At 45.5% G+C, this 21,300-nt stretch overlaps 1 protein-coding gene across 3 annotated transcripts in view; it reads left to right on the forward strand.

The window, feature by feature from the left end:
• The window catches only part of TRPC7 (transient receptor potential cation channel subfamily C member 7), a 148,854-nt gene that overhangs the window by 96,072 nt on the left and 31,482 nt on the right, over nt 1–21,300 (forward strand). For all 3 annotated transcript variants that reach the window (XM_005682964.2, XM_005682965.2, XM_005682966.2), the window contains 2 exons: nt 7,615–7,848; nt 17,888–18,152. In XM_005682964.2, the coding sequence (XP_005683021.2) occupies nt 7,615–7,848; nt 17,888–18,152 (499 nt within the window). The remainder of the gene's footprint in view (nt 1–7,614; nt 7,849–17,887; nt 18,153–21,300) is intronic.

The raw sequence follows: 21,300 nt of genomic DNA on the forward strand, positions 1-21,300 counted from the left end.
GCGGAGGGCTGGTCCTTAGCAGGAGCGCGGACACTTGCTCTACGGTGCCAGGAGGAAGGCGGCATTGAGGGCACAGAGCAGGTAGCCTGGTAAGCGCAGGGGCAAATGCACTTGCCCGCATAAGTTTTCAGTTAGCACTGTTTCCATTTTCTCAGCTTCTTCCTCCACAAAGCCATTCTAGCTATTAAACATTATATTATATACCAGGCACTGTGCCAGATACCAGCGAAGCAGCTCTAAAATAGGACGAATATTATCTTGACTCTAAATACTTCCTGGAGCTCTCTAATTATTCAACATCACGACTACTACTAACAACTTGTGAGAGAAACACACGGAGCGCGGAGCTCACTGTTCTCTTCGGGCGGCAAACCCTACGGTCCACAATCTGATCTGATCTCTGCCTGGACTTGGAGAGGCCTGAACTGGCATCAGGCTCTCACTGAAAACGGCCTCAAACACTACGCCTGGGCACGGCTAGGAGAAACACAGCACACGGTTCTCTTCCCCCAGGACTCATGAATGTGGTCCTTGGGACAGACTGGCTATACTAACATCCAAACCATGACTCCCCCTCCACCAGGGCTGGACAGGACTTTAGGACCCTAACAAGCTCAACTGGCTCCTGCAGAGATGGAGAGAGGGGTTGATCATTAGGGGTGAGGGGCCTCGTCCAGGTGTCCCTGCTTCTGCCCTTATCACCCCTGTGCCCCAGCAGATGCTCAGCACAGGAGCTAGAGATCCTCTGAAAATGTAATCAGATTGTGCTACTTTGCCTCCAAACTCTTCAGCGCCGTCCCATCTTCCCCAGCGTGAGAGCCACTGTCACGGTAAAGCACTCACAGCCCTCCACCTGTGCGCCCTCATCTTCCACCACCTCCCGCCTCCCTTGCTCTCATTTAGCCCCACTGGCTTCCTGGCTTCAAACTGTTTCTGCCTCAGAACCTTGACTTAGGCTGGTCCCTCTGCCTAAGAGTTTTCCCCATGAGCAGCACCACGGCTCGCTTCCTCACCTCCTCAGGTCTGTGTTCTAAAGTATCCTTTTATGAGTGAAGCCCTTTTTTAACTGGCCTGTTTAAACATGTACGGTCCCCCACTCACTGCCCCCCTAGCCCTACTTCTCTTTTTCTACACGCTTTTCTCTCTTACCAGGCTCCTCTGTCCATGGGATTCTCCAGGCAAGAATACTGGAGTGGGTTGCCATTTCCTCCTCCAGGGGATCTTCCTGACCCAGGGATTGAATCTGTGTCTCTTGCGTCTCCTGCATTGACAGGCAGATTCTTTACCACTGTGCCACCTGGAAGCCCCAATTAATATTAGCATTTCTGCAATCAAACAAATTGTCACTCTTTTCATCTTCTGTGAGCTCTCACTCCATGTGGATATCTGGTATTCCCAAAGACCTCTTTCAACGGCCACACAGTGTGTCAATGACCTATTGCTTCTCCAAATCTCTGCCGGGCATGTGGGTTGTTCTTCTGCTGTACAATCCTATGGAAGGGTCAAATCCAATCAGAAATATATTCTTCCTGAACTCCAGATGCTTTACTTGATTACCAACAGAGTTTTGAGGCACTTCTAGATTATAAATCCAGGAGATTTAAAGTAAGGGCAGAGGAGATGGAAGCCACAAGGAGATTAAAACTACCTGCAAAAACAGAAGGAAAACCACGACACAGTATCAAGGAAGACACAAGAAGAGCATGACACAGGAAGGAGAGATGAATTTGCTAGTATACATGTGTGTTCTCTAGAGGTATAAGATGACCTGCTTTGGAAAGGACCAAATAAACCAGAGATCATTGATCCTTGGCCTGGAGAATCTCTGACATCAGTTTATACCACAGGAACATATCTTTCTTGCCTATCTCATTAGCAGTCACTCTGGGGTAGAGGAAAGAGCTGATAATCCATCATGTGAGCTAGAGACTGTGGCTATACTGATGCTCACCAGAGGACTATAACATTTGTGGTCTGCAGAAAGCCATGGAGCTTGGAGGGCAGGAAGCCTCTCCACTATGCATGCCACTTCTCGATCTAGGAAGAGAATTATGACATGAAGACTCTCTTGACCCAACTCTTACAGAAAACCTGGCAGTGTTTTCTTAAACAGACACCCCAGCTGGAAGCCCAACTGAGGGAGATGTAAGTGTCTAGCAAAGCAGGAAAACACGCTTAAAGAGAAGAGGAGGAAAGAGCTTGAGACCAGTTAGCAAGAGACCCAGGCCTGACTATGTCCCTTCCTCCTTGGTGGCTCTGCCTCTCTAAATTTCAGCTTTCATGTGTATAAAATGTGAGTATCAAGTTGCTCCCTCACCCTACCCACCACAGATTACAAACTCTCTGAAGTGAAGTGAAGTGAAGTGAAGTGAAGTGAAGTGAAGTCGCTCAGTCGTGTCCGACTCTTTGCAATCCATGGACTGTAGCCCACCAAGCTCCTCCATCCATGGGATTCTCCAGGCAAGAATATTGGAGTGGGTTGCGATTTCCTTCTCCAGGGGATCTTCCCGACCCAGGGATCGAACCCAGGTCTCCCACATTGCAGGCAGATGCTTTAACCTCTGCATCTGAGGGCAGTGCTAAGTCTTAGCTGCAGAATCATACATGTAAGTTTGACCAAGAATAAAACTGCAAAAGAAAATGGGCTGCATTTCTCACCTAAGTCATTCCTTTGATGGTTTCTTCATTTATTTAGGTAAATTCCAAACAGATTACTTCAACCAAACTGCCAAAATTTCTCCCAGCAAGTCAGGCCACGTTACTGCTCTGCTTATCACCTTGAGGAGCTATCTGGCTGCTCAGGGTGACTACCTAGATACCGAGCTGCCTGGTCTCCCCTTCATGGCCTGAAGGAGGGCCTTTCAGGATCTAATGGGCCTTCACTAGCTTTCCCTGCTGCGAATCTCCAGCCCCTTATCCCTACCAACCCTTAAGCCATACTGGGCCTCCTGCTGCTGCTGCTGCTGCTGCTAAGTCACTTAAGTCATGTCTGACTCTGTGTGGCCCCATAGACTGCAGCCCACCAGGCTGCCCCATCCCTGGGATTCTCCAGGCAAGACTACTGGAGTGGGTTCCCATTTCCTTCTCCAATGCATGAAAGTGAAAAGTGAAAGTGAAGTTGCTCAGTTGTGTCCGACTCTTAGCAACCCCATGGACTGTATGTAGCCCACCAGGCTCTTCCGTCCATGGGATTTTCCAGGCAAGAGTACTGGAGTGGGGTGCCATTGCCTTCTCCAAGCTTCCTACAGTTTCCTAGAATAGTCTGTTCTCCCTCATGTCCACGGCTTCCGCCCCTACTCCTTCCCCTAGCTTCCTGCAGTTTCCTAGAATAGTCTGTTCTCCCTCATGTCCACGGCTTCCGCCCCTACTCCTTCCCCTAGCTAACTCCTCATGCCAGGAGTCACCTACTTCATTCAGTCAAAAGTATGTTGTTACAGGCCCTGTGTTGGGTCTCATGACTATAACACTGACCGCTCTTATCCCTGTGTGTCCACGCACAGTCTCTTGGACATTCTTATTACAGCATCTGTCACTTTTTAGCACTACTGTTTGTAGACACACTTGTCTCCAGCACTAGACCATGTTTGCTGGGGAAGGGACAGCATCTTCTTGGCTGCTGTACCCCCAGAATGGTCCCTGGCAAAAAGTCGGAGCTCAACACTGTCCATTAAGTGGTGAATGAGTTCCTGAACAGTGACATAAGTCTGTGCCTAGTAGAGGGTATGTGGGGGGCTGTGGGTGGGGGGGGGGCGGCAGTGCAGTGAAAAGAGGGTCCTGAACTCCCTGAGACTCTGGATAATTTACTTGTCATCTTTGTACACTAGTCTGTCCATCAGTAAAGTGGAAATAATTAGAGTAGGTACCTACCAGGCTATAAGCAAGCTTTAGAGTTGGAAAAGGGCTTAGTATAGGGCCTGGCACCTAGAGGGTGCTCAACAATGATTAGCTACTAAAAGTCAGAGGAGAAGATGAGCTTTGTTAGAAAACTTTTGAATCTATTAATATCATCTCCTTGCCTGGAAAACAAATGAACCCTAAATGAGTCTGGGGCCCAGATCTGTTGCAAAGAACCTCCTGTTGAGCTGGAGTTTGGATGTCAGGGCTTGAAGGTTGAGGGCTTCTCAGCATATTCTCCCACCTGTGAGTTAACAGAATGCCTAAGTCCCAACTCAATAATCAGAAGGTAACCCAGAAGAACAGACAAGCCTCCCAGGAGGTGGTCTGGGGGTCCAGGGACAGTGTAGAGAAACCCAGTGTAGAGGAAGGGGCTATGGCCATTTAAGGAGTTCACACAGTTAAGTCTCACAGGAATCTGAAGGGGGAATCCCTTCTGAAAAGCACCTGAGGCAGGGATCGGAGCGAACAGTCTTTTGAACTGTCAAGCCCCATATCAGCAGCCTGTAGGCCTTACTTAGAACCTGCCTGAATGAAAAGCTACTCATTTCCCTCAAGGCTTCCCAGCATGTCCCAATCTGTTCCCCTGCCAGTCATCCCCATTAATTACCAGTGACCTTGCTCTCTGGGCTCCAGACATCCCTGAGTGAAGGGGTTGCCTGAAGGAGGCTCCAGTGCCCAACATCCTTACCCTCTAAGCCCCTGGGCTCTATATACTCACCAGACTGACACGCTAGGGGCAGGAGTCCAGGGGGCTCAGCTTGGATATAAAATGCTGAACTACCCTCAGCACCTTGGAAGCAGGAAACCTAATTTCACTCACTAAAGTACTTAATTTCACACATTTCTCTTTTCGTTAAGCATTCCTGTTGCTCAAACCCTTGGGCCCATGCTACTTTCACTCAGGGCCTTGGAATAATTTAAATTAGTCTGGGTAAGTTAATATGCAAATATGGGAAGACTGACGTGGGCGCTGGACCATGGAAGAAATGATTTGCAATCCCCTCAATGAGGTGCCTCTATGTTGGTCAGAAAAGTCAGTTTACTGTAAATAATTTGCATTTCAGATTTACAGAACTTTTAGTGCTGGAAATTACATCAAAATTTCAAGAAAATCAAGGAACTTATCCAAGGTCACACACCCAATAAGTGAGCAAGGTAGAACTGAACCAAGGGCTTCCTGAATTAAGGCAATTGATAGCCTGTAATTTTCCTAGTGCTCAGCTAAAAGCAGTCCACCAAGACATTAGGAATTTTAATTATTAGGGGGAGGGCGCAGGCGCATAGAGGAAAGCAACAAACATTATTTTTCCAGCCTGTAATGGTTTTTCCCGTAACATACTTTAAATACCTATTTGAACTGGCACAGATGAAAGTACATTTCAGTGTTAAGGAAATTTTACTTCACTGAATTACCACAAAAATTTTCAAAGCATAAGCTTCGGAAGTAAGGCTTTGTGAAGATAAAAAGCGGGAACAATGAGGTGTGTGTGGTGGTGGGAGTCTTGTAAAAAGATTTTCAATGTTTTGGGTCATTTCCTTTTGCGGAGACTCCAATTTGATACAAACGTGCAGACCTTAGAATCTGTTTCATTAAACAAAACCACAGCTTCTGTAAACAGCTGTGGGAGAGGCAGGGGGAATCTGAGAAGACAGGCCCTCCGTGTTTGATGCTCAGGAGCCAGGAGGGTGCCAAGAGGCCGGCGGTGTTAACCTTTAGGGAACAAGGTCAGTGAGCTGGAATTGTCTCACTGACCAACCAGTTAGTGATTCTCTTACCACATTAACCTCCTAAGTAAGCAGGTGACGTGGAACATGGTACACCGAAGAATGGGCTAGTTCTGCATCAAGTCTTTCCTATGTCTGAGTAGCTATAAACTCTTTGATGTTAATCAGAAAACATTCAAGAGTCTTTTTCCTTCATTAAGTGTTAGCTGCTCAGTCGTATCCGACTGAGTCTTTGTGACCCCATAGGCTGTAGAATGCCAGGCTCCTCTGTCCATAGGATTTCTCAAGTAAGAATACTGGAGTGGGTAGCCATTCTCATCTCCAGGAGATCTTCCCAACCCAGGGATTGAACCCAGGTCTCCTGCATTATCAGGCAGATTCTTTACCATCTGAGCCACCAGAGAAGCCTTCATTAGCTGCTTTCAACCCCAATTCTATTTCCTGGAGGAGGAAAGACCATAGTGGTCAAGAGCATGGACTCTAGGGCCAGACCTTCCAGACTCAAATTTCAGATCTCCTGCCTCCTATCTGGAGAATATCCTCACTATGGCTAAGGATATGTTAACTTTAAAACTGGGATAATAACAGAATGCACTTCGTAGGATTATTGTAAAGATTTGAGGGAGTTAATACACATACATATAATATGTACACAGTATGTATATATGATAATAAATATATGTATTATAAAATGTTTATTATCAAAATGTTACTGAATAATTTATTTTAATCATCTAAACCAATTTACTTTTAATAATCAGTGAAGATAAAGGTAGAGAATAGCACTATTCAATACGAATATAAGGCAAGCCACATCATAAGCCACAATTTAATTTTAAATTTTCTGATAGCTACATTATAAAAGCTGAAATTAATAATGGTGTGATGGTGTGAAGTCACTCAGTCGTGTCCGATTCTTTGCGACCCCATGGACTGTAGCCTACCAGGCTCCTCCCTCCATGGGATTCTCCAGGCAAGAGTACTGGAGTGGGTTGCCATTTCCTTCTCCAGGGTATCTTCCCGACCCAGGGATTGAACCTGGGTCTCCCACATTCCAGGCAGATGCTTTAACCTCTAAGCCACCAGGGTAGATTTTATCTAACCCAATATATCTAAAATATTAGTGTTTCAACATGATTGAAATTTTTTAATTGTTGAAATATTTTTACATTTTTTGTATCAAGTCTCTGAAATTCGATGTGTATTCTACACTTTTATATGTAGCATCCCTCAATTTAACTGGCCACATTTGGAGTGCTCAGTCTCCACGTGTGACTAGTGGCTACCATATTGGATAGTGCAGGTATACACACTCAAGCTATTAGTCTAGGCTACCTCATGAGGCTAACTTGGAGGCGGGGTGGGGGTGCTAGGAACATCTTGTTGAATTCTACATTGTTTACTATGTAACAATGAAGACACAAGTCTTTAAAATCCAGTAAGTTATAAAGAAGTAAGGGAAAAAATAAAAAGCAAAAACTAAACAGCTGCAGGAGAGGCAGGAAGAACCTGAAACATTCACAGAAATACAAAGGAAAGCAAGTTAATCAGGGAATTAGGAGAACTGGGTTCTAGGTCATAAGTGGGACCTTCAGAAAACCCTTTCCCATTCCTGGACATCAGTTTCATTATACTTAGTTTAGAACTGTATGATTACTTATAACCTTCCAGTTCTTAGAATATACAAATGTCAGCCATTATATTTCTAATTATTACCTCCAAGAATCTATCCACAGATGAGAATTCTCTCCTCACACCTGGAGATGATTTATCTGTACGCAGGACCAGTGGCACGAATTCTTGCAGCCTGATCATTTCCTAACTCTACATCTGCCTTTGAAAGCATATTTTTGTGCGCTGCTGGCTCTCAACATTCCAAGCTCCAAAGAGCTTATTACATTTACCTGCACCCTGGGTCCTTCCGTGGTCCCTATGGTCACACACACCCTGAGAACTGAAAACAATGAGCCTGACCTTCTCACTCCCCCGCAGGAATGATTTGGTCCGAATGCAAGGAAATCTGGGAGGAGGGGCCGCGGGAGTACGTGCTGCACCTGTGGAACCTGCTGGATTTCGGGATGCTGTCCATCTTCGTGGCCTCCTTCACGGCGAGGTTCATGGCTTTCCTGAAGGCCAGCGAGGCCCAGCTGTACGTGGACCAGCACGTGCAGGATGACACACTGCACAATGTCTCGCTTCCGCCGGAAGTAGCCTACTTCACCTACGGTGAGTCAGAAGTTGCTGTGAGGATGGTGAGTCTGAGGTGTTCTGCTGCGCGTTGATTGGCTTGTTTGCAGGGCGTGGCCAGGAGCTTGGGTGCTCCGCAGTTGGTGGTTTATAACGTCACTGCGGCCCACTTTGGTCTTCTCTGCTGTCAAAGCAGACACTCCTCACCACCTCCCAAGGAAGTCCTGGTCCCTGCAATAAACTAGCAGTAGAATGTGGAATTAATAACTATGAGAAATGTATCCATTTGTGTTGGAAAGGATGGATTTGTTTTGGAAAGACTCTTGGAGCCTCTGTGGGATTCTTTTCTTTTTTCTTCCGTTTTGAAGACATCTCATTTTTTATGTGGATCCCGGAGTTTTTCCTTCCATATTGGATCCATGTGTTCTGTGTAAGAATAAGTCTTGCTTTCCCAGTTCAAAAGTTATTTTCTCATGGTAAGATATGTTCTTAGAAGATGCCTTAATTCTTTCAAATCACAAGGCCATACAGTGTGAGGTGCTAGATTGCATTTTTAGTAGTACTAGTAAGAGTTATGGCTTCCCTGGTGGCTCAGAGGGTAAAGCGTCCACCCACGATGCGGGAGACCTGGGTTCGATCCCTGGGTTGGGAAGATCCCCTGGAGAAAGAAATGGCAACCCACTGCAGTGTTCTTGCCTGGAGAATCCCATGGACAGAGGACCCTGATAGGCTACAGTCCATGGGGTCACAAAGAGTTATAAGAGTTATAGCATTTATCGAGGACCCACTTAGATGTTAGGAACTGTATAGACATTTTACACTATAAACTTCAGTCCTTGCAACAGCCCCATGGAAAGGTTATTTTTGTTGTTCCTATTTTATTGATGAAGAAACAGGTTTTCATGGCATGGTTTATAATGTTCCCAGAAATTACAGGATTGCCTTGGATAGCAAGGGATCCTTGTTTAACATGAAATAAAAACCATGCAGAACGGCATAGCCTTTATGTTCCCAGGCTTTAGAGTTAGAGAGACCTGAACTCATATCCTACTTCTGCAGCTTACTATAAGGACTTGTTTGCTTAATTTTTCTGACCCTCAGTTTTCCTGTATGTAAAAGTGGGATAATGCATATGTCAGAAAGCTTGTGTTGAGGGTTAAATAAGATAGTACACATGAAAAATTCTGCACTGTGTCCTGAAATATTAAATGCTCACTGATAGTAACAGTTATTATCACTACTACCTCTGGGGTCATTTTCTTGCTCGATCATTATATCTTCTGTACTAAAGGAGAAAGATGAGTGGGGGAGAACAAACAATAGATATGTGTTGTTACCAGTCAATTAGCTGGACATTACAGTGGCAGCCGCTACATCATGAGGGTTTGAGTGTCAAATGTCCCTGTTATATGAAAGCCACATGGTGCTGTGACCACTGAATCTTGATCCAGGGCAGTAATGATCTGCAGAAGATTGGCCCCTTAACATAAAAGTTGAGTTGTTGCCCATATTCAATGTAGATTGAGGTAGGCAGATTACGTTAAATGTAAATGTGGGAAAACCCCCCCCCATTAAGAGATGGAGTCTTGTAGTATTACAAATCATCCCATCTTCATTTAGCAAATCCAGACATTTTAAAAACATGGGCTTGTATATTTTTTCTTCTGTGCTGCTCAGGGTTCATTAAGGAAAGATGAGAGAATCTTGATACTGCATTGAATACTTTTCTTAGGGCTGTGATTCAAGCCACAGTATTGTTCACTCGTGACTTCTATTCCTTTTATGGATTGTATTAAAGTCGCACCCAGCCCAAAGCTTTGCACTTTATTGCCCTTGCGTTGTGGTTCACCCTGTGCCCTTGAAATCTTTTTCATCTCAGAGGCTTGGCTTGTACCCCAGTTATGGAGGCAGAGTGCCCTCTAGTGGTCATCCAAGCAGTGGTCCCTTCTAACTTATACAGCACCAAGCAGGCAGGTGTTTTTCAGGTTGCAATTTGTTTCCTAGAAACTGCAAGAGGAAGAAAATCCCTTTGTCTGAATTGTCAAAGTGCTATTTGCTTTTACAACCATCAAAACTCTTAAAAGCCAATCAAAGTTGAATCAGTTCAGTAAATTCACTCAGTCATGTCCAACTCTTTGTGACCCCATGGACTGCAGCACACCAGGCCTCCCTGTCCATCACACAACTCCCAGAGTTTACTCAAACTCATGTCCATTGAGTCGGTGATGCCATCCAACCATTTCATCCTCTGTTGTCCCCTTCTCCTCCCACCTCAGTCTTTCCCAGCATCAGAGTCTTTTCAAATGAGTCAATTCTTCACATCAGGTGGCCAAAGTACTGGAGTTTTAGCTTCAGCATCAGTCCTTCCAATGAATATTCGGGGCTGATTTCCTTTTGGATGGACTGGTTGGATCTCCTTGCTGTCCAAAGGACTCTCAAGAGTCTTCTCCAACACCATGGTTAAAAAGCATCAATTCTTCGGCCCTCAGCTTCCTTTATAGTCCAGCTCTCGCATCCATACATGACTACTGGAAAAACCATAGATGGACCTTTGTTGGCAATGTAATGTCTCTACTTTTTAATATGCTGTCTAGGTTGGTCATAACTTTTCTTCCAAGGAGCAAGCGTCTTTTAATTTCATGGCTGCAGTCACCATCTGCAGTGATTTTAGAGCCCCCAAAAATAAAGTCTGTCACTGTTTCCATTGTTTCCCCATCTATTTGCCATGAAGTGATGGGACCAGATGCCGTGATCTTAGATTTCTGAATGTTGAGTGTTAAACCAAATTTTTCACTCTCCTCTTTCACTTTTATCAAGAGGCTCTTCAGTTCTTCGCTTTCTGCCATAAGGGTGGTGTCATCTGCATATCTGAGGTTATTGATATTTCTCCCAGCAATCTTGATTCCAGCTTGTGCTTCATTCAATCCAGCATTTCTCATGATGTACTCTGCATATAAGTTAAATAAACAGGGTGACAATATACAGCCTTGACGTACTCCTTTCCCAATTTGGAACCAGTCTGTTGTTCCATGTCCCCTTCTAACTGTTGCTTCTTGACCTGCATACAGATTTCCCAGGAGGCAGGTCAGGTGGTCTGGCATTCCCATCTCTTGAAGAATTTTCCACAGTTTGTTGTGATCCACACAGTCAAAGGTTTTGGCATAGTCAATAAAGTAGATGTTTCTGAATACTTTTCACTAAAACTTCTGACTGGGTCAGACTTCCCTGGTGGCTCAGATGGTAAAGCATCTGCCTACAATGCAGGAGACTCAGGTTCAATCCCTGTGTTGGGAAGATCCTCTGGAGAAGGAAATGGCAACCCACTCCAGTACTCTTGCCTGGATAATCCCATGGATGGAGGAGCATAGTAGGCTACAGTCCATGGGGTCTCAAAGAGTCGGACAACTGAGCGACTTCACTTCACTTCTCACTTCTGACTGGGTCACTAGGATCTGATAACAGCTATCTTAATAGATTATCTTACTTAATAGATTATCTTAATAGATAACAGCTATCTTAACAGGTTACAGGAGTAGCTTTTATTATTACAGCTGAGGTTTAAAATAATAAATTATCAGTCAGTTCAGAGGCTCAGTTGTGTCCACTCTTTGCAACCCCATGAATCACAGCACACCAGGCCTCCCTGTCCATCACCAACTCCCGGAGTTCACCCAGACTCACGTCCATCGAGTCCGTGATGCCATCCAGCCATCTCATCCCCTGTCGTCCTCTTCTCCTCCTGCCCCCAATCCCTCCCAGCATCAGAGTCTTTTCCAATGAATCAACTCTTCGCATGAGGTGGCCAAAGTACTGGAGTTTCAGCTTTAGCATCATTCCTTCCAAAGAAATCCCAGGGCTGATCTCCTTCAGAATGGACTGGTTGGATCTCCTTGCAGTCCAAGGGACCCTCAAGAGTCTTCTCCAACACCACAGTTCAAAAGCATCAATTCTTTGGCACTCAGCTTTCTTCACAGTCCAACTCTCACATCCATACATGACCACAGGAAAAACCATAGCCTTGACTAGACGGACCTTTGTTGGCAAAGTAATGTCTCTGCTTTTGAATATGCTATCTAGGTTGGTCATAACTTTTCTTCCAAGGAGTAAGCGTCTTTTAATTTCATGGCTGCAGTTACCATCTGCAGTGATTTTGGAGCCCCAAAAAATAAAGTCTGACACTGTTTCCACTGTTTCCCCATCTATTTGCCATGAAGTGATGGGACCAGATGCCATGATCTTCGTTTTCTGAATGTTGAGCTTTAAGCCAACTTTTTCACTCTCCACTTTCACTTTCCTCAAGAGGTTTTTTAGTTCCTCTTCACTTTCTGCCATAAAGGTGGTGTCATCTGCATATCTGAGGTTATTGATATTTCTCCCAGCAATCTTGATTAAATTATAGGGAGAGACAAAAACAAAATTCCTTTTGGCATCTGTTTGAAGAATCTGAGTCCTATTTCATGGTATCCAAATGTGCTATTTATCTATAGAGAGGGCAACAGATATATTGGAAAAAATATCATTTGGTCCCCTACTTCTCCTTCTGAGTTATGACCTTGATGAGGACACAAAGTCCATAAATTTATCTATTTCCATTTATAATTTAGAATGCACTACATGAAACTCTGGCAAGTAGAGGTCTGGCTTCCGTTACTAAAGATCTCTTACCGCCCTTTATTATTGTAATTGTTTAACAGAGTCTATGCAAATAAAGAACAAAATCCTTCCTCTTCCTTCTCTCTTTGGGGCCAAAAATCAGTATGTAATATCCTTACTATTTGCATTTATCTGGCTCTGAAAAGGACCCCATACCCCAAATCCAATCTTTAGAATGGCAATAATAGTACCTACTCTACAGGGCTGTTGTGAAAATTACAGCTAATGTAAGTGTAAGGGCTAATTTAGGTTTCTCTATGTTTCTCCATTTAAGTTTCACTTAGTATTTCTCAACAGGGACGCAACTGACTTGTTCAGCAGGGCAGTCCTCATGGATCAGGTCTGTCTGGAACACTGCAGGATATTAACATCCCAGTAATACTCCTACTTAGTCACTGAGATGACCACGGATGCCCCCCAACACACACCATCCTAGGAGGAAGGTGCTACTGTCACTTGAAAAGCACTGTTTTATGTCTTGACACATAGTAGGCAGCTTGTTAAAGAAAGCTGCTGCTCTCTGCACCATCAGAACTACAATGGGAATACTGTACAGGTTTGCTCTGCTGTAGGGATACACACAGGGTGGTGCAGACCCTCACCAGTGACAGCAAGCAGAGTCTCCCCAGCACAGGACAGGTCCCAGGACTCTCGCCACGTGGAACAGGGGTGCCATAGCCATCCTGGATGACTGGTCACCACTTTTGGGTCCTTAGCTCACCCAAGGGGCAACTCCCAGACACACACTGTCTGGGAAACAAAACCCAGAAGCATCTTCTCAGGCAAGAACCTTCAGATTCCTGGCCCCCATGTGTGTTGTCACTTCAGTCCTGTCTGACTCTTTGTGATCCTATGGACTGTAGCACTCCAGGCTCCTCTGTCCATGGGGATTCTCCAGGCAAGAATACTGGAGTGGGTTGTGATGCCCTCCTCCAGGGGATCTTCCCAACCCAGGGACCGAACACGCGTCTCCTATGACTCCTGCATTGCAGGCAAATTCTTTACCATGAGCCACCAGGGAAGCCCCTTCCTGGCCCCTATGTGAGCTCATTTGTTCTGATTTATGGCTAAACTTGTGGTTAGAATTTCATTCACTCATTTAACAAGTGTTTATCAGCACCTGCTGTAGGCCAGACCCTTGTCCCTAGGGAGCCCTGGGTGGTCTGCAATTTGTTTTCCAGCTAAGCACTTTACATATATGACTTTATTTCATCCTCATCACAGTTCTGTAAGGTTGATGATATAATCCCAAGTTTGCAGATGGGGAAAATGAAGCTTACAATTTTCACTGGACAGCCTCTTCAATAAGTGATGCTGGGTAAACTAGACAGCTACATGTCAAAGAATGAAATTAGAACATTCTCTAACACCATACACAAAAATAAACTCGAAATGGATCAAAGACCTAAATGTAAGGCTGGACACCATAAAGCCCTTGGAGGAAAACATAGGCAGAACATTCTTTGACATAAATTATAGTAATATCTTTTTTTGATCCACCTCCTAGAGTAATGAAAATAAAAACATAAATAAGCAAATGGGACCCAATTCAACTTAAAAGCTTCTGCACAGTAAAGGGAACCATCAACAACATGAAAACACAATCCACAGAATGGGAGAAAATATTTGTGAATAATGCAAATGACAAGGGATTAATCTCCAAAATATACAAAAGCTCATGCAGCTCTGTCATAAAAACAACCCAATCAAAAACTGGGCAGAAGATCTAAGCAGACACCTCTCCAGAGAAAAAATACAGATGGCCAAAAAGCATGTAAAAAGATGCTCAACATCGCTGATTATCAGAGAAATACAACTCAAAACTACAATGAGGTATTACCTCACACCAGCCAGAATTTTGCTGTTGTTCAGTCACTCAGTCGTGTCTGACTCTTTGCGACCGCATGGACTGCAGCACGCCAGGCTTCCCTGTCCTTCACCATCTCCCGGAGCTTGCTCAAACTCATGTTCATTGAGTCAGTGATGCCATCCAGCCATCTCATCCTCTGTTGTCCCCTTCTCTTCCTGTCTTCAATCTTTCCCAGCATCAGTGTCTTTTACAATGAGTCGGGTCTTCGGTATCAGGTGGCCAAAGTATTGGAGTTTCAGCTTCAACATCAGTCCTTCCAATGAATATTCAGGATTGATTTCCTTTAGGATTGACTGGTTTGATCTCCTTGCAGTCCAAGGGACTCTCAAGAGTCTTCTCCAACACCACAGTTCAAAAGCATCAGTTCTTTGGCACTCAGCTTTCTTTACAGTCTAACTCTCACATCCATACATGACCACTGGAAAACAATAGCTTTGACTAGATGGATCTCTGTTGGCAAAGTAATGTCTCTGCTTTTTAATATGCTGTCTAGGTTGGTCATAGCTTTTCTTCCAAGGATCAAGTGTCTTTTAATTTCATGGCTGCAGTCACCACCTGCAGTGACTTTGGAGCCCCCCCAAAATAAAGTCTGTCACTGTTTCCATTGTTTCCCCATCTATTTGCCATGAAGCAATGGAACCAGATGCCACAATCTTAGTTTTTTGAATGTTGAGCTTTAAGCCAGCTTTTTCACTCTCCTCTTTCACCTTCATCAAGAGGGTCTTTAGTTCCTCTTCACCTTCTACCATAAGGGTGGTATCACCCTCATATCTAAAGTTATTGGTATATATCTCCCCGCAATCTTGATTCCAGCTTGTGCTTCATCCAGCCTAGCATTTCTCATGATGTACTCTGCATATAAGTTAAATAAGCAAGGTGACAATATACAGTCTTGATGTACTCTTTTCCCAATTTGGAACCAGTCCATTGTTCCATGTCTGGTTCTAACTCTTGCTTCTTGACCTGCATACAGGTTACTCAGGAGGCAGTAAGGTGGTCTGGTACTCCCGTCTCTTTAAAATTTTCCAGTTTGTTGTGATCCACACGGTCAAAGGCTTTAGCATAGTCAATGAAGCAAAAGTAGATGTTTTTCTGAAATTCTCTTGCTTTTTCTATGATCCAGTGAATGTTAGCAATTTGATCTCTGGTTCCTCTGCCTTTCCTAAATTTAGCTGGAACATCTGGAAGTTCTTGGTTCATGTACTGCTGAAACCTAGCTTGGAGAGTTTTGAGCATTACTTTGCTAGCATGTAATGAGTAGGATTGTGTGGTAGTTTGAACATTCTTTGGCACTGCTTTTCTTTGAGATTGAAATGAAAACTGACCTTTTCCAGTCAGAATGGCCATCATCAAAGGTCTGTAAACAACAAATGCTGGAGAGTGTGAAAAAAAGGGAATCTACCTACACTGATAGTGGGAATATAAATTGGTACAATCACTAACTGGGAATCAAACTACCATATGACCCAACAATCCCACTACTGGGCATATACCCTGAAGAAACCATAATTGAAAAAGACACATGTACCCCAATGTTCACTGCAGCACTATTTACAATAGCTAGGACACGGAAGCCACCTAGATGTCCATCAATAGATGAATGAATAAAGAATTTGTGGTACATATATACAATGGAATATTACTCAGCCATAAAAAAGGAATGCATTTGAGTCAGTTCTAATGAAGTAGATGAACCTAGAGCCTATTATATAGAGTGAAGTAAGTCAGCAAAACAAATATTGTATATTAATGCATATGTAGGGAATCTAGATGGAGAAGGCAATGGCACCCCACTCCAGTACTCTTGCCTGGAAAATCCCATGGACAGAGGAGCCTGGTGGGCTGCAGTCCATGGGGTTGCGAAGAGTTGGACACGACTGAGCGACTTCACTTTCACTTTTCACTTTCCCGCATTGGAGAAGGAAATGGCAACCCACTCCAGTGTTCTTGCCTGGAGAATCCCAGGGATGGGGGAGCCTTCTGGGCTGCCGTCTATGGGGTCGCACAGAGTCAGACACGACTGAAGTGACTTAGCAACAGCAGCAGCAGGGAATCTAGAAAGATGGTACTGATGACCCTATTTTCAGGGCAGCAATATAGACACAGGCATACAGAACAGATCTGTGGGCACAGTCGGGGAAGGAGAGGGTGGGACATTGCAGCATGCGTATCCATGTGCAAAGTGAGGCAGCCAGTGGAAACTCGCTGCATGGCACAGGGGGCTCCAGTCAGGCGCTCTGTAACAACCTAGAGTGGGGGTGGGTGGGAGGCAGAGGGAGGTTTTCAGGAGAGGGGACATATGTACACCTATGACTGATCCATGCTGGTATATGGCAGAAACCAGCACAATATCGTAATGCAATTATCCTCCAATTAAAAATAAATGTAAAATTTTTTTTAAAACTTAGAACTACCATATGATCCAGCAACCCCACTCCTGGTCACATACACAGAGAAAATTCTAATTTCAGAAGATACATGCCCCCCAGTGTTCATTGCAGCACGATGCACGATAGTCATGACATGGAAGCAACCTAAACAGCCGTTGACAGAGAAATGAATAAAGAAGCTGTGGTGCATAGACGCAACGGACTGTTACTGAGCCGTAAAAAATGAAATAATGCCATTTACTGCAATATAGGTGGATCTAGATATTATCATACTAAGCATGTCAGAGAAAGACAAATATAACACTCATGTGGAATCTAATCTTTTTAAGATGCAAATCAACTCATTTATAAAATAGAAGCAGGCTTACAGATATCAAATACAAACTTATGGTTACCAAAGAGGAGAGGGACAAATCAGGAGCTTGGAATGAAAATACACATACTTATATATAAGATAGATGTTGTACAGTAGGGAACTCCCAATATTCTGTGATAACCTATATGAGAAGAGAATATTAAAAATAAATATGACTGAATCACTGTGCTGTATACTTGAGACTAACACAACATTATCAACCAACTATACTCCAATAAAATTAAAATATTTAAAAAACATTTTAAGTGACCATAAAAGATTTCAAAGGAAAACAAAAATGTTAGCCACTGTCTAGAAAGGCCACTTTCAACCTCAGGTCTTCCTGACACCTAGGTCTATGCTCCTCACCACCACCTTCTTGTGATTGGAAACCCCTGCTTATAGAGCGCCAACCCTGGGAAGGAAGATGGGATAGCAAGCAGCGTGGTAGGGGCCGTGACAGGAGAATACACAGGCTACCGTGGGAGCAGAGAGGGGGACAGGGAGGCTGCCCAGAAGGCGGGGTGGGGGAGGGGATGGGGTGGGGGAGGGGGCACAGAGGACTTCTCAAAAGAGAAGACACTAGAGCAGAGTCTTGAAGGAAGACTGGGATTGAAGTGAGGGGAGGGTGCTCTAGACAGATGAGCCAGCATATTCCAAGAGGGAGGGTGGCACCTTCAGTATATTGGGATTAAAGACACGGGCAGGCAGACAAGTGATGAAGTCAGAGGCCTCTACAGATACCTAACTGGTTTCTCTTCCAGAGCAGAGCCTATGGCCCAGTGAGTAACCCAGCTTGTTTTCTTTTAGCCAGGGACAAGTGGTGGCCTTCAGACCCTCAGATCATATCAGAAGGGCTATATGCGATAGCTGTCGTGCTGAGCTTCTCTCGAATCGCATACATCCTGCCAGCCAACGAGAGTTTTGGGCCTCTGCAGATCTCCCTGGGGAGAACCGTGAAAGATATCTTCAAGTTCATGGTCATTTTCATCATGGTATTTGTGGCCTTCATGATTGGGATGTTCAATCTGTACTCCTACTACCGAGGTGCAAAGTACAACCCAGCGTTTACAACGTGAGTATCCCAGAGCCCTCTCCTGAGGAGCACCCCGGCTCCCCAGGCATCCTTGGCAGCCTCTTGCAGGTGGTTCCTTGCAGGATATTTGGGTTTCCTTGGCATTTCTAAAGGTTAAAGGCGACTTTAGTCAAGGGTGGTTTCAAGTTCAGGTTCTGGTATTGGAAGAACAGAAGAGCTACGTTAAACCTTCACTTACATCTTACAGGCTAACTTCTTTGAGTCTTAGTTTCCTCATCTTTACAATTAGGCAACTAATAATACCTGCATAATAGGGATAGTATGAGGCTTCAATAAGGTGATTTAACTGCCACATAGTAAAGTAAATGGAATTATTACAATAAGCTTAATCTGTGTTACCTAGAAAGCAAAGCCCTGGGCAAGTCTTGTATGCCAACATTTCACTGGAGAGGAGGAGTTGCAATCCAAATGAAATAAGATGGAAGGAAAAAAGAAAATGCGTGTGGGAGGAGGGAAAGCATATACATGTTGCCGATTGGGCCACCATCTACCAAGACCCACGACTTGGTCATGATGGACTTTTACAGTGAGACACACAGTGCCGCGCTGCAGAACAGCCTATCAGGATAGAATTAGGGAACTGACCAGCCACGTCTTTCCCACCTGCTTTCTCTCATTAGTCAGATTCACTCAACAGGACATTCATGAACCTAACACTTCCAGGTTAGCCCCTGGGGAAGCCACATCCACACAAATCTGCCTGTGGGCACAGCTCCACAGCTCCCCATGCCTGGCTGGGCAGACCAGCACTGCGTACAGGCAGCGAGCGAGTTCTGCAGCATCACATGCCTCAGCAGCACAGAAGGCTCAGGCAGGGGAGGCAAGAGGAAGTGGAGTGACCTGAGACAAGGTGCTTGTCAGGCCCGCTAACCTCGGGGTCCAGAAGGAGCTGCTGCAGGCAGAGCGAGCAATGCCTCGGCCTCCTCCAACCCTGCCCCCGCCCCGGGGTGGGGACAGAGCTCACCAAGCCGATGTCCACAAAGACCTGGAGCTCCTCCCCTCTGGGGGATGCTGGGTGGTCTCCCGGAGGGTCCTCGGTAGCATTGAGCAGTAGTCTAGTAGAAGAATCTGGCAAATCTGAGTTTACATCCTGGCGTGGGCGTTTAATAGCTAATGACCTTAAGCCAGGTCACTTGATTGGTCTGAGCTTCTGTGTCCTCATTGACAAAATGGAAATAAGGCTCATAAAGACCTCACAATAAGGTTCATAAATACCTTCACGAATAAACAAAGCAGTTCTGTAAAGTGCCTGAAGCCCAGAAGCGTTTCCAGTCCAGGCCCTGCCCCAGGCTCACCTCATTCCAGAATTGCTCCCAGCCTTCATGGCTTCCATCCAGAGTCTGGACGGAAGGACAGTCAGGTCTCCAGCCATAAGCACGGCAGCTGGGACCAACAGGGCTAAACTCTTGTTGACATGGGTCCCCAAGAAGCCCCAAGGGGGCTGGAATTTTTTTTCCAACCAGTGACAAGCATGGAGCCACACCATGCAGACTCCCTGAGCAGGTCCCACCTTACAGGCAGACCTCCACTTGACCCTTCTCCCAGAGAAATCACCCTTCAAGGGAAGGTCCATAACTTGAAGAACCCAGACCGAGTGCGATGGACCCCACGCCCCTCAGCTCTGAATCGCGGACTGCACTGCTCAGCCCAGGTGGAACTGCCTAGAAGGGTGGGCCCCTGGAGCTGCTGAAGCACAGAAGCTGTCACTCTCTGAGGCAAGGAATCAGTGTGTGTTCACAGAGCCGGGGCCTGGCCCAGTGCTGAGAAAGGTACCCGAGGGTGGCTGGCTGCGTGTCTCAGCCCACCGCACCCTCGGCTCAGACAGACTAGGTTTCGGCCTGACAGTCTGAGCTCTTCTCTGCGGGTTGTGTGGTCCTGGGCAAGTGCTTCATTCCCCACCCCACCCGGCCGCAGGGCATTCATGTCCCCAGGTCTGAAATGACAACTTCAAGATGGCCATCTTCACAGGATTGTTGTAAGGATCCAAAAGGAAGACAGTGAATATAGTGCTTGGCATATAATAAGCCTTCAGTCAGTGATAATAGTGGAGATGGTGGGTAAGGAGGAAGAGGGGGTGGATGAGGAGGAGGGCACGGATTGAGCTATGAGAAAGGACACCTGGGGACTGACTTCCTAGGACGCTTTCTGGACAGGGACCTAGCCTACCAGCTATTCACCAGATCAGGCCAAATGCATTAGTGAGTCAGGTGGATTACTTCATAGCACGCCAACACTGGGTTGGAGAGTTGAAGGGGTGAAATAAGCTTGAATCACCCAAAAGCAAATTTTGCTCTGGATCTGCTAGAGGCAAAGCTAACTGTATGCACCCAGGGTGGGATGCGCTGTTTACGGATAGCAAGTCAAAATGTCAGTCAATAACACAAGGGCTCTGAGCCTCTGTGGTCAGGCCCTGATATTCTTCCTGTGTTTTCAGTCTAGGATGATGCCTTGTACAGAGCATTGCTCACTAAATCCTTCATAAACAAGCCTGAGGGAATCCACAGGAGAAAGCAAGACAAATTCAAGGCAGTAGAGTAAGCGATCAACTGGGAACGTGAGCATGGGTACCTCTGTCTCCTTTCTCCTGCCCTGGGTGTTCTGTGCAATCCCTCTTTGCTCCCCCTACAAGGAAGCTGTACTGTTGGCCCACGATTCCTCCAAAAGTCACTATCATGACACCTGAGACCTGAACAAGGTCATAACTTAAGAGTAGGGTTGTGAGTGAAAGTCACTCGGTCATGTCCAACTCTTTAAGATCTCATGAACTCTACAGTCCATGGAATTCTCCAGGCCAGAATACTGGAGTGAGTAGCCTTTCCCTTCTCCAGGGGATATTCCCAACCCAGGAATCGACTGGGGTCTCCTGCATTGCAGGCAGATTCTTTACCAGCTGAGCCACCAGGGAAGCCCAAGAATACTGGAGTGGGTAGCCTATCCCTTCTCCAGAGGATCTTCCCGACCCGAGGATCAAACCAGGGTCTCCTGCATTGCAGGCAGATTCTTTACCAGCGGAGCTACCAGGGAAGGTCCAAGAGTAGGGCTGATGGGGCCACAATTCTCAGCTGGACACACACAGCCAACCTAGGGAGGGAGTCTTTGGCATCAGGAAAAGTCATGGGGAAGAGTG

The sequence above is a fragment of the Capra hircus genome, chromosome 7 (genome assembly GCF_001704415.2).
Source record: "Capra hircus breed San Clemente chromosome 7, ASM170441v1, whole genome shotgun sequence".
Taxonomy (NCBI): domain Eukaryota; kingdom Metazoa; phylum Chordata; class Mammalia; order Artiodactyla; family Bovidae; genus Capra; species Capra hircus.